General features: G+C 42.5%; 1 protein-coding gene across 2 annotated transcripts; it reads left to right on the top strand.

Moving 5' to 3' along the window:
- Positions 1-1054: 1054 nt before the first annotated feature.
- rps4x.S (ribosomal protein S4 X-linked S homeolog) lies at positions 1055-13411 on the top strand. 2 transcript variants are annotated; one of them, NM_001097003.1, is given in 7 exon segments: positions 1055-1066; positions 2037-2114; positions 2437-2617; positions 3010-3107; positions 3708-3879; positions 12920-13077; positions 13259-13411. In NM_001097003.1, coding segments are annotated over 7 exon segments (792 nt in total). In that variant the 5' UTR covers positions 1055-1063; the 3' UTR covers positions 13361-13411.
- Positions 13412-13627: the final 216 nt, after the last annotated feature.

The raw sequence follows: 13627 nt of genomic DNA, 5'->3' as shown, positions 1-13627 counted from the left end.
CTGTTGCTATGGATAACAGAACATTGCATATGAGGATTAGAAATTAGTGCGATTTTCAATATTTGGCGAAGCGTTGCGGTAAATTCCGACAGTAAAATTTCACGAAACTAAGTGGACTGAGTAAGGTGGTGTTTCTTCGTTACTTCGTGGCAGTAGTGGTGGAATGCACGGAAAATGTGATTTGCTGTTTCTATGGATAACAGAACTTTGCATATAAGGATTAGAAATTAGTGCGAATCGACAGTGAAATTTCTCCAAACTAAGTGGACTGAGTAAGGTGGTGTTGTATTTCATGGCACTAGTGGTGGAATGCACGGAAAATGTGATTTGCTGTTGCTATGGATAACAGAACTTTGCATATGAGGATTAGAAATTAGTGCGAAATGCAATATTTGGCGAAGCATTGAGATAAATTTCGACAGTGAAATTTCACGAAACTAAGTGGACTGAGTAAGGTGGTGTTGTACTTCGTGGCACTAGTGGTGGAATGCACGGAAAATGTGATTTGCTGTTGCTATGGGTAACAGAAATCGGCACATGAGGACTAGAATTTAGTGTGAATTGCAATATTTGGCGAAGTATGGCGAAAAATTTAGACAGTGAAATTTCACGAAACTAAGTGGACTGAGTAAGGTGGTGTTGTACTTCGTGGCAGTAGTGGTGGAATGCACGGAAAATGTAATTTGCTGAAAAAAAAGCTTGACTGTGTGCATTGAAATAAATGGTCTGATAGCTTGACTGCTGTTCAGAAACAGTCTGATAGCTTGACTCCAGTCAGACTGGGCGGGTGAGCGAAGATGACAATCACATTTGCCGGGGCTATTGTTCTATTTTTGTATGCCGACGAGGAGGTTAAACATATTACACCACGACTGAAGTGCATAGTTCACATTTCTACTTTCCGTCACACGTGCGAAACGTAGTACTACCTCCGCAACAGCAGGGTGCAACGCTTTTCATAGGCGCATCCTGGACGCGCGCTCTCTTCCTGCCAGAGTTCAGCGCGCACTCTTTATCCCGGCGGGACCGGAAGGAGGAGGTCTTTTCCACTGCAGGCGCAGCCATGGTGAGACTTGTACTTTCATTACCTTCGATATTGAATCTTTTCCCATCATCTTTATGCGTGCTTTCTATCGCTATCCGACCAGCTCGGAGTGAGAGGAATTGTCCGAGCAGTAGTGCTGGCGCCCTATTGAAAGAGATTTATAAACTGTGGCTGTACTATATGGGTGTCTGGAAGCAATAGTTGCAGGCCGCTCTGGGTCTTGGGTGTCTGCGAAAAGTGCTCGACGCTGGGTTGACGTGCCTCATTGTACTGTGGTACTTATTATAAAGTATCCGCAGAATTCCTACAGCGGTCTAAAGGGGACAGCGAAAATGGTTTGGTCCAAACATTGTGTTCAGCTCTTCCAACAGTTCTCCTGTAGTCCTTAGTTCTTTATAACTTCATGGCATAGGAAATACTTCACTCTGAAATTGTAATTAACTAGTTTTATAATCGGTGGTACAGGGAATGGACCCATTACCACAGTACTTGCGACTTCTGGTTTTCTGTATGTGGGGTTTTTTTTCCATATTGAAGCAGCACTAGCAAGCATTAAAACCCACGAATAAGAGGAGGAGGTTGTCTTATTATCGGTATTAGGCAAATAACTGTTTATATATGCCTCTAGGAGAAATTGAAAAGATTTCTGGATAAAGGACCCCCTTACCTTGATTGGTGAATTCACTGTATAAGCCACTTTTTTTTTAATCAAAGCGTATTTGCAGCCCTCATACTAAAGTCAACCAGCAGACAAAGCCTGTATATTGTCAAAGAATAAATATATATCACAGCCATCTGTAAAGATTTGCTGCATACTTTATTTGTAGGTGTTTTAAACTCTCAGCCCTCCATCTGCTGCTAACTTTGTTTCCCAGCGTGTTGCTGGCAGTTGCATCTCATGTCATTTTTTTATGTAATGGACCTACAATAAACTACACGTTTAAATGCAATATCTATGCTCTTTGGCTCACCTCGTTTATTCCTTTTATAGGCTCGCGGACCGAAGAAGCATTTGAAGCGCGTTGCTGCGCCAAAACATTGGATGTTGGACAAGCTGACTGGAGTCTTTGTAAGTAATAGTCATTTTTACTGCCATTTGTTTAATGTGAGAACATCAAAGGGGATAATTTTTCTTTCAACCGCTATATCAATAAATGTCTACAAGGCAGCAATGTGTTTGGTTTGGTGCAGTAAGATACTTGCAAGATATGTCCAGATATTCTTTATAGTAAGCAGTAACTGGATGTTAATTTGACTTTTTTTTTTTAATAAAAGTACATAAGTGAATGTATAGGGGTCTGATTGCTTTATTTTAAATTTTAAATTATGTGTATATAACATGCATGTCACCTTACATAACCAGTGACCTAAGATGTCTTTACTTTCCTCAGGCTCCTCGTCCATCCACTGGTCCCCACAAGCTTAGAGAATGTCTGCCCCTGATCATCTTTCTTAGGAACCGACTTAAGTATGCTTTGACTGGGGATGAGGTGAAGAAGATTTGCATGCAGCGCTTTATTAAAATTGATGGCAAAGTCCGCACAGACATTACATATCCTGCTGGCTTCATGGGTGAGCATCGTACTGCAGGACTATTAGGGGAAGGAAGTGGTGTGCTAGTATTAGGAATTATTGGGTACCATAATGCTTAGCAGTTGAGACAGACACTTGTAGGCTCATTACTTGGGTATTTCAAATTTGAATAATCAAAGGGATTAAACCCTGTAGCCTTATACTATGAACACATTTGCTCCTACGCTTTCTATTGCGGTTTACATACTGAAGTGTATTGTTTCTTTTTTCATGCCACGTGTAAATATATTTCAATCTAAATATTGGATGCTAAAATATTTTTGGCCTAGTCTTTTTATGGGATTAAGGGTATAAGGCTATATATATAATGTGATATGCTGTATTTGTTCTGGGCTGGTAATAGTTTTACTTAATTCTTTATTGTCCCACAGATGTCATAAGTATTGAAAAGACTGGTGAGCACTTCCGTCTGGTGTATGATACCAAGGGCCGATTTGCAGTGCATAGAATTACATCTGAAGAGGCCAAGGTAAGTTTTAAGTTGCCACATGGACCCTGCTATTCTTGCGTAATCTTGAACTGTTAAATGGAAAGTATACCATATTTCTGAATATATATAGTGTAAAAATCTTTTTGAAAAAGTTATGGATAGTTCAGCAAGGATTTAGTCAGCACTCATATCTCCTGATTGCCTGGTCTGGTGCAAGTCCCACAGTTTCGACCTCCAATTTATTTCCAGAATCTCAGATCAGACAGCAGCAATCGCAGATGTCTTTTCTTTTATCAAGGCTTGATAAGACTGATGTCGATCTGAAACGTTGATTATCTGGGTTATAGCCCATGTCTTAATAAAGGCGTTTTAAAAAAGACATCTGTGATTGTTGCTGTCTGTGATCTGAAATTTTGGTTTTGTGAGAAATGCCATGTTAATTGCATTGTTTGACTGCTTTTATTGCTCTCGAAATATTAGAACGGCACATTGGCTTTAGAAAGCAGTAAGTAAAGTAGATCTTGGATAATTTACATTAATTATGTTGTCACACTTTAGAATAGTTGGGTATAATGCATGTTATAGTGTTGTATATCAGTGTGTTTCAACATCTGAGTGTTCTTGGTTCCTGTCTACCAGTACAAGTTGTGCAAGGTGAGGAAGACCTGGGTGGGAACCAAAGGAATCCCTCATCTGGTTACCCACGATGCACGCACAATCCGCTACCCTGATCCTTTAATTAAGGTCAATGATACCATCCAGATTGACCTGGAAACTGGCAAGATCACAGATTTCATTAAGTTTGATACTGGTGAGTTTAATCAGATCTTCCATGCTCTGTATATTTACTAAGCTAAATAGAGGTGCTGAAGGTTCTTTACAAACATCTAATTCATGTGGCCCTGGGGTGGATAAAGGAAATTACCTTCATATGAAAACTGCATTTTTATTTCAGATGTTTTCAGCCTTCATAAAGGGTGGTTCACCATTAAATTAACGTTTAATGTTATAGAATCTAATATTAGCATATTTACAGCATTTTTGTTTTTAATTTATTTGCTTGCCTCTTCCCAGCTTTCATTCACATGGGGGTAACTGAACCCAGCAGCCAAAAAATTCTGAAATTCTAAACTGTAGTTGCTTAACAAAAATCTAAACTGGCAAACCATAAAACATTAATACAAATTGTACATTGTCCAAGACATACTATGATTTAAAAGTGAGCTACCACTTTTAACCAATTGGCAGGAAATAAACAGTCGAACAGTTCATGCTATTGTGTGAGGTGGTTGGTTCTTTGGTATGGAAGGAATGGAAAGGTTCACTTCTTGTTAGCTGCTAAAATCACTTTAAAGGGAACCAGTCACCCAAAAAAAATATTCAAAATCCTATTTTATCACATTAGTCAAGCAAATTTTAATTACACTAAATTTTTTGATTTGTTTAGTTCGGTCTAGGAACTCATAATTATAGCAAGCAGGCAGGAGCCATTTTGTGGACACTGTTATTAAGGCAAGCCTTACATCATGTCAGAATCTTGTTTGTGCACCAGAATGGGGGACCTGGTGTCCATCCCCATGCACTGGCTACACAATTAAATGGTTACGAGAACAGGGGGAATGTGGGGAGTGCAGTGACATCTAGGAAGTTTTGAATGGAAAGTGAAAGTAATTGTCTGCCCGGCTTCTATGCCTAAGGCATAGAGGAGGGGGAGACATTTGTTTGACAGCAGAGATTTTTAAATGAGCCAACAGCTATGAATGCTTAAATAGAAATTGAATTTCATGTTTAGTTTGAAAATAACTTTTATTATACAGATTTGTGTCTGGGTGACAGGTCCACTTTAACCTCCTACAGATGATTCAGTGTTCAGAACTAAGTGAAAAAAAAAATGTTTTTCATGTGGGTAGAGCTTCACTGCCCCCCTGAGCATACAAGTTGTGTAGAAACCAGCACCTGAGCTAATAAATGAGGTTTAAGCTGATAGTGGACATGAGTTGTGATTAGGCTGTGGTTGGGTTGATTATGGTGGATTGCTGTACTTGCAGACCACAACTGCTGATTGTGAATTGGTGTTTGAGAGCACTGAAGTGGGTACAAAGGAGTTCTGTAATATTTTTTGCGGACTTAAGGTATGGTGATCTAAATTAAAGTAAGATCCCTTATCTTGTTTCTCCCTCTAGGAGAATTGCAAGAGGGTGTTCTGTGAACAGTGACTCCTGCACTTTTGTGTTGTATGGTGGGCCAAATTCATAAGGTCCATGGGCAATTCTCCTCTCAAAATGGTTTTGCATGGACATGTATGCATTATCAGAACATGCTTCTTTCTGTCTTTAGCTTTCCGGCTAAAATTTCAGGTTTTGCAGAGTCTGCAACTACGGGTGGACCATAGCAACGTTTTTGTGAAAATAGTCCTGTGTTATTCCAAAACACACATTGTGGAAGAACCGGGGGGGTATTTAAAGAACTAAACCCTAAACATGACTACAAATACCATATTTTATATACTGAACTTATTGCACCAGCCTAATTTTTAAACTCTTCAGTAGCAGCAATGATCCAGACTTAAAACTTGTCAGGGACTCACCATCTTGCAAAGTGTCTGCGACACTCCGTGGGCTCTGAGCAGCTTTTGATAAGCTAAGATTAGGGGTAGTTGCAAATTATCAAACAGAAAATGATCACTCTGATGATGTGTCAGGTTTACTGACACGAAACGCGTTAGATGTGAATCCCCCTCCTCAGCTATGTTAAAGCGCTCAATAAAGCCATTTATTTGATACTAACAAGCCAGACTCCGATAATGCTTTGAACAGCGCTATACAGCGATGACAGAGAGTGTGTGAGTAGAAGCCGGCTGGAAGGAGCCGATTCATCGCGAGAGCAGCAGGAGCTGGCGTGCAAGGGCAGAGCTCCGCCATTAATCACATCGTATTTCTTCGTTTAGAAAATGAGGCTGGTCTGTAACAGAAGCTAATGCTATAAGGCTGATTTTTAGATTCTGATACTAATTGCTGTGGTTTCTGTGCTGCAATGTAGTTATCTGTATTATGAATTGGAATTATATTGTGTACTGTATATTTCCCAAGCCACCCATGGCAGCTCATCACCAACATGAGTATTCCCCGCCCCTCAGGTCACTGGACAGGAAAGGGTTAACTCCCAACCCTATAACATCCGCTCTGCACCGCCCCCACCTTGTCTTTTTCCTGTCCAGGTCACTTGTGTAGCTTACCGCTTCCAGGGTCTCTCTGCTCTCTCTGCCCTGATGCCTCCCATATGCTCCCCGGAGGGGATCGCGGTGGAGAAGGACCAATGGCTGGGTCACATTCCACCTGTCAGGCCCACAGTTAAACTGGCCATGTTGTTTGGTGGCGAAGTGCGGATCCTCTGAAAAGCGCTTCTAACAGACGCAGGAAGTACGTCATTTTCCTCCCAGAGCCAGGCAATCTTGCGTTCCACCGGCCGGATGTACGCGTCGTTCCGGTCGCGCGTCATTCAGGTCGCGCGTTATTTCTGACGCGACGGGTGCGTGCGCCGGCGTCTTGACGTCACGACGCGCGCCAAAATTGGAAGTGGAGCGTGGTGTGTCGGTGAGCATGGAGAAAGATAGATTCTTCATATTTTGGACGCAAGGGTGCTTACTATTGCCTGTCTCATAGGTTACAGACAAGATGGATCAGTCTGGCTCTGGGAGAGGAGTGCAGCCAAAAGTTTCTAGGTAAGCGAATGATAACGGAGTTATTGTTTGGGGAGAGAGTGGAGGCTGATGGTGCTTGTTTCTTTCCTGTTTAGCCTCTCTGCCGCTACTGAAGCACAGAAGGTGGAAAGTCAACAAGCAAGAAAGCAGTCGGTTGCTGAACAACCTTTAACGGCTGAGCCTCAAACTTCTTCAGCACCCCAATTGGATGCCTTAGTGTCCCTAATTAAGCAAGCAGTGGTGCAAGGGGTGCAGGAAGCATCTTCCTCAAGCAGGAGGCCTAAGAGGTCTCGGGAAATGCTGTATGAGTCCCATTCGGACATTTCAGAAGATGAATATTATGATCCTGCGGATGTTCAGTCGGATTTATCAGAGGAAGGAGAAATTTTCGCTGAGGATGAGTCCGCCTTTGATGCCTCGACAATAGAGGGTCTAGTGAAGGCAGTTAGGAAGACATTAAGTCTAACTGAAGAGACACCAAAGAGTTCTTCGGCAGACAAGTTGTTTCCGTCCGTGAAGAAACGTTCCTCTACCTTTCCGGTTCATGGTTCAATTAAAGAGCTAATTAGCTCAGAGTGGAAAAAGACGGAAAAGAGAGTGGTTATTCAAGGTAAATTTGCAAAGAAATACCCTGTGGATGAGCCTAATGCAAAGTTGTGGGATAATCCACCGAAGGTTGATGCGGCAGTGGTTCGCTTGGCTCGGAAGACTACCCTACCGGTTGACGATGCGGGTGCATTTAGAGATCCGATGGAAAAGCGGATGGAGTTGGATCTGAAGAAAGCATTTGTCTCTGCCGGGGCATCTTGCAGGCCTGCGGTTGCACTAACTTCAACTTCTAGGGCGATGAAGATCTGGGTAAATAATCTAGAAGATGCCATTTCTTCAAATGTCAAGAGATCAGTCCTGCGAGATATGTTATCTGATCTAAAAATAGCTACTGATTTTATGGCAGAAGCTTCCATCGATTTAGTCAGGTTGGCAGCGAGGTCAATGGCTCTTTCAGTAGCATCAAGGACAGCACTATGGCTGAAGTCCTGGTCAGCAGACACTGCCTCTAAAGCCAATTTGTGTCAATTGCCTTTTGAAGGGGACAGATTGTTCGGTGAAAGTCTGGATTCAATTATTAAAAAGGTGTCTGGTGGGAAAAGTGTTTTTCTTCCACAGGAGAGAAAATTCAGACGTCATGGGCCAAGAGCTGAGTCGCCAAAAAATAGGAATTTTCGGAACTCAAGGCAGTATAGGCCTGGGAGGTCTCAAGGCAGACAGTCTCCATGGAGACCTTCTAGAGGGGAGCCACCACAACCGGCAAAGAAGGCAACTGGTTTTGGCTCTTCCTCAAACAGAACACAATGAGATCAGGCCGGCTCGAACCTGTGCAGTAGGAGCGCGTCTGGCACTCTTCGAGGAGGTTTGGGCCGAGAATATTCGGGATCGTTGGGTTCTAGAGATTATAAAGGAAGGTTATCATCTCGAATTTTCCAGAGTCCCAAGATACGATGTGTATCGAGTTTCTTTGGTGCCGAAGGTTCAAGGTGCAAAGGAAGTAGTTCAAGAATACATGGATCAGTTGCTAGAAACCGGTGCTGTAGAACCAGTACCTCGGGAGCAACAGAGGAGAGGGTTTTACTCCAAACTCTTTCTAGTAAGAAAATCCTCAGGGGCGTTCAGACCTGTGCTGGATCTTCGACCCCTAAATCAATTTATACATTGCAGGAAATTCAAAATGGAGTCCCTGACATCCATAGTTGCAGCATTTCCGCCTCGAGCATGGTTGGTAAATCTGGATCTCAAGGACGCATACTTCCATGTTCCAGTGTACGGTCCACACAGAAAATACCTGCGGTTTGTGTTTCGGGAACAACACGTGCAGTTCACTTGCCTCCCGTTTGGCCTGTCCATGTCTCCAAGGACATTTTCAAAGGTCTTAGTAACAGTAATAGCTTTCCTGAGAGTGAAGGGGGTCCCAGCCTTCTATTATCTGGACGATATCCTTCTGGTGTCCAACTCAGAAGAAGAAGCTGTAAAAAACAGACGAAGCGGTTGGAATTCTGCAACATTTCGGTTGGGTAATAAACTGGCAGAAAAGTCATCTGGTGCCAACTCAGAAGATAGTCTTCTTAGGAGCCAGTTTGGACACTCTTCAAGGGATAGTGTCTCTTCCAGAACAGAAGGTCTCATACATCATGGACCGAGTGAGGTCCTTTCAACAACTCACCAGCGTGTCAGTCAAAGATTGCATGTCAATTCTGGGTCTATTTTCCTCCACCATTCAGATGGTACTTTGGGCAAGGTGGCACATGAGACCCCTTCAAATATGTTTTCTGGGTTCAGGGTTGACCAATCCCGTAAATTTGAAGAGACTCCTTCATATTCCAAAACAGGTGATGGCGAGCCTAGACTGGTGGTTGATTCCGAGGAATCTAACCAGAGGAATGCCGTTAACAGAACCAGACTACGTCACGATTACAACAGACGCCTCTCAAACAGGCTGGGGAGGCATGTTAGACGATCTGTCAGCCCAAGGGCAGTGAGAAGTCTCTCATCTTCCTTCCAATGTATTGGAGTTGAGGGCAATAAGGATGGCTCTATTAGCCTTCTCGGAGAGGATAACACACAGGTGGGTGAAAATCCGGTCAGACAATGCCACGGCGGTGGCTTATGTACACAGACAAAGAGGCACCAAGAGTGTGCAGTTAATACAAGAGCTGTCAACTATCATGTCATGGGCAGAATCAAACCTCAGAGGTTTAGTAGCCTTTTTTGTGCCAGGCAAAATGAATGTGCAGGCGGATTTCCTAAGCAGAAATGCCTTGGAGCCAGGAGAGTGGTCCCTGAATCCCGCTGTGTTCCAGACCATTACCCAGAGATTTGGCAATCCAGAGATAGACCTCATGGCCTCGGATCACAACCACAAGTGCAGGAGGTTCTTCTCAAGGTACCCATCCCGGATGTCCAGTGGGGTAGATGCCCTAAATCAGAACTGGAGAGGGATGTTCGGTTATGTCTTTCCACCCTTTCCATTAATTTGGAGGGTATTGAAGAAAATAGACAAAGAAGGGACACAGGTGATTGCAATAGTTCCATTCTGGCCCAGGCGTCCCTGGTTTCCACTTTTGAGGCAGATGTCAGTGGAGCCTCCAATGAAACTACCAATTGTGAAAGATCTGCTGATGCAGGGCCCAGTTCCATTTCAGGAGGTGTTCCACCTGTCGTTGAGGGCATGGAAGTTGAAAGGCAGAGGTTATCAGGTATGGGCCTCAAGAAAGATCTGATAGAATTGCTGTTGAAATCTAGAAAGCACTCAACGTCAAGTCAGTATTATCGTGTCTGGTCCTGTTTTGTTAAGTTTGCGGAAGATAAGGGATTTGATCCCAGATGTCCTGGGGCGTTGGAATTGGTGCAGTTTCTCTTTGCTGGGTACCAGAGGAAGCTTAGTGTCAGCACTTTGAGAGGACAAGTTTCAGCACTGTCGGCATTAACTGAAAAACCATGGGCTGAGGATCCGTTGGTCATTCGCCTGTTCAATGCACTCAAAAGAGTGTGTCCAGTGAGACGACTAGGGATGCCTCCATGGGATTTGCCTTTGGTCCTAAAGGTTTTGATGGCAGCTCCGTTTGAACCTTTGGAAAAGGCTTCGGATTGGCATGTTACTCTGAAAGCTTTATTTCTGGTGGCGATCACTTCAGCCTGCAGAGTAGGGGAAATTCATTCTCTTTCGGCGAAGGAACCTGATACGGTTTTGTTCCCTGACAAGGTGGTCTTGAGACCAGCGTTTGAATTCCTTCCGAAGGTTGTATCACAATTTCAGATGAATTTGGAGATAACTTTACCCTCCTTTTGTCCGGATCCCAAAACAGGGCGTGAACAACAGTGGCATACGTTGGATCTAGTTCGAATAATATCTCATTATCTGACCCGTACACAGTCGTGGAGGAAGTCAGAGAGACTGTTTGTCATTCCGAGGGGTCCTAGAAGAGGTTGTGCTCCGTCTAAAGCGACTTATTAGTCGATGGATCGTTGAATGCATAGTGTTCGCTTATCACAAAACAGGCAGAGAGGTACCTAGAGACTTGAAGGCTCACTCTACTCGAGCATTGGCTGCTTCCTGGGCGGCGGAAGCCAGAGCGCCGCCAGACGTAATTTGCAAGGCTGCAAGATGGTCCTCCTTGCATACATTTATAAAACATTATAAGTTAAATGTTTTTCTTTCCCAAGAGGCTAAATTTGGGAGAAAGGTTTTGCAAGCTGTATTGCATTCATAATAAATATTAAGCATCAGTTGTTGTCCCTCCCTTCTTTTTGGCTTTGGAAATTCTCATGTTGGTGATGAGCTGCCATGGGTGGCTTGGGAAATAGAGAAATTTTATTACTTAATTTCGTAATAAAAGAAATTTTATTACTTTCCGTAATTTCTATTTCCAAGTCACCTACCATGGCAGCACTCACCAACTTCCCTCCCTTCTGAAGCTAGGAAACATAGACAAGGTGGGGGCGGTGCAGAGCGGATGTTATAGGGTTGGGAGTTAACCCTTTCCTGTCCAGTGACCTGAGGGGCGGGGAATACTCATGTTGGTGAGTGCTGCCATGGTAGGTGACTTGGAAATAGAAATTACGGTAAGTAATAAAATTTCTCTATTTTGAATCTGATCCTAAGCTCAGTAAGTGATTACATCACAGAGCATGTGCAGTGAATCTGCAGAAAAGATGGGGCTAGTGGGGCCCATATGAAGCCACAGATCTTCCCTGCTAAAGGGCCGTGGTTGCCCTGGGCTGTTAAAGAAGCCCAAAACACAATGTACAACATTTCTAGCCTAATTCTTTAAGCTTTAGTTTTCGTTTTAAAAAAGAATGCTCCATAAAACTCTTCAGACTGATGCTTTTGATACTCCTGTGTTGGTGATGCCTGTTGTCTCTGAGATCAGAGGATAAAAATGCACAACTCACTACAAAGTTGGACCTTTTGCCCAGTCAGCTGGCAACTACCCAGTTTGCAAGTTACTGCTTTAAAGTAATCTCTTAAAGGATAAGTCAACCCCAAAAAATAATTTTTATTTTTGCTTATAAAAGAAAACACAATTCTAAGCAACTTAACCTAATACATTCATTACAAATTTTCTATGGTTTATTTGTATATGTATTGCTATTGAAGCAGTGTCTGTCCATGCCTATTCTCTGACCTGATGTCTCTGACTTGATACAATGTTGCAACAGTCAAGAGTCCCCCAGCAAAGACAGGTCTGTTAATCAGCTGCCTTACATTGTGTTTTGTTTTATTAGGCAAATAATATTGCTTAGTTTTTCCGAAGTTGCATTTCGGCGACTTGGGAAAGCCGAAGCAATCGGAGTGCCATCCTGCCAGGGATTCTAGCCGGCGGGAAGGCATTGCAGGGTGATAAGTCACCAAAGAAGAGCAGATTTGTCGCTGGCAGACTAAAATCCCCAAGAAGCAATGTGTATCCCCACCCTAAAGGTGTGTTGATTGGAGCTTTTACCAGGGCTAAGGGCTTTTCAGTTATACATACATTTTATTACAAAATGTATGTGTAAATATGTGTATTCTTGTACACTTCTGGAATTAGCTGCTAATCTGTCCTTGCCCCATCCTGCACTCATGTTAGGATATATATTTTTTGAATTGGTTGACCTGCCTCTGTCTTTGGAGTATGGCTAAAAACCCATACTGTTAGTGCCCTGACTACAATAAATATCTGGACCTCTGTGTTCAAGGCAGCAGTGATAACCACCACTTGGTTAATTCCATGTAATTTCTGTTAGCCTTTCAAAAACTGTAGTTGAAAGAGCTGGACTTTGTGTTAACATCAGAGTTAACGTATCTGTTAATTTGTTAGTCTGCAGCTACTTGTACTATATTGTTTAATAGGCACTATCAATAGCTTTTGTACAGACTAGATAAGGCCTATTTTTTTGTATTTTTTTTTTTTTTGACAGAAAATTGTTGAATAGCTGGTTATTTTCTCAAGCTGTTAAATTTGCCAAATACAGATGACATTACCATGTCTATATATGATGTGCACAATAGGGTTATAAAATGCCAAATACAGATTAATTTTGCCATTTTGTGATGGTAGGAATAGCTAATGTTTATATTAAATGCTTGTTAACCTATTTATCCTCTTAATTCACACAGGTAACCTTTGCATGGTGACTGGAGGAGCCAACTTGGGGCGAATTGGTGTTATCACCAACAGGGAGAGGCACCCAGGCTCATTTGATGTGGTCCATGTCAAGGATGCAAATGGCAACAACTTTGCCACCAGGCTATCAAACATTTTTGTCATTGGCAAAGTGAGAAGCATACAGTTAATTTCCATGGCAGTCGCATGTGTTGGGCTTTCCATTATGTATTCTTTGTCTCCAAATACTTAGACTTTTTTTATTTGCCCTCACTTCATTAATGTTTAGAATGATTAATGCTGCTAAAACTTCAAATAGAGCTGAAATGTTGACATATTTCTTTCTCTTGCAGGGTAACAAACCCTGGATCTCCTTGCCCCGTGGAAAGGGTATCCGTCTCACCATTGCTGAGGAGAGAGACAAGAGACTGGCAGCCAAACAGAGCAGTGGTTGAACATCCACAGCACATCTTACTTTAAAATAAAAATCTTTATTGATTACCTTAGCACTTTGGGTTTATTTTACAGTACTGTACAATGTACAACAATGATTTGTCATTATAAAATGCCAGTAGTTTTGTTTTTTTTAAAACCTTGCATATGCATTCTGCTTCAGTTTGACAAAGCATAGGGTTATTCGTAAAAAGTTAAGTTGATACTTTTAATGCCACAGAACATATACTTTGTGGCTCTGTGATGTAAATTGCTAGATTGCCAAGTCT

Source organism: Xenopus laevis, chromosome 8S, assembly GCF_017654675.1.
Source record: "Xenopus laevis strain J_2021 chromosome 8S, Xenopus_laevis_v10.1, whole genome shotgun sequence".
In the NCBI taxonomy this organism is placed as follows: domain Eukaryota; kingdom Metazoa; phylum Chordata; class Amphibia; order Anura; family Pipidae; genus Xenopus; species Xenopus laevis.
Note: the sequence above shows the minus strand (reverse complement) of the source record. Positions and strands in the feature narration are given on the sequence as shown.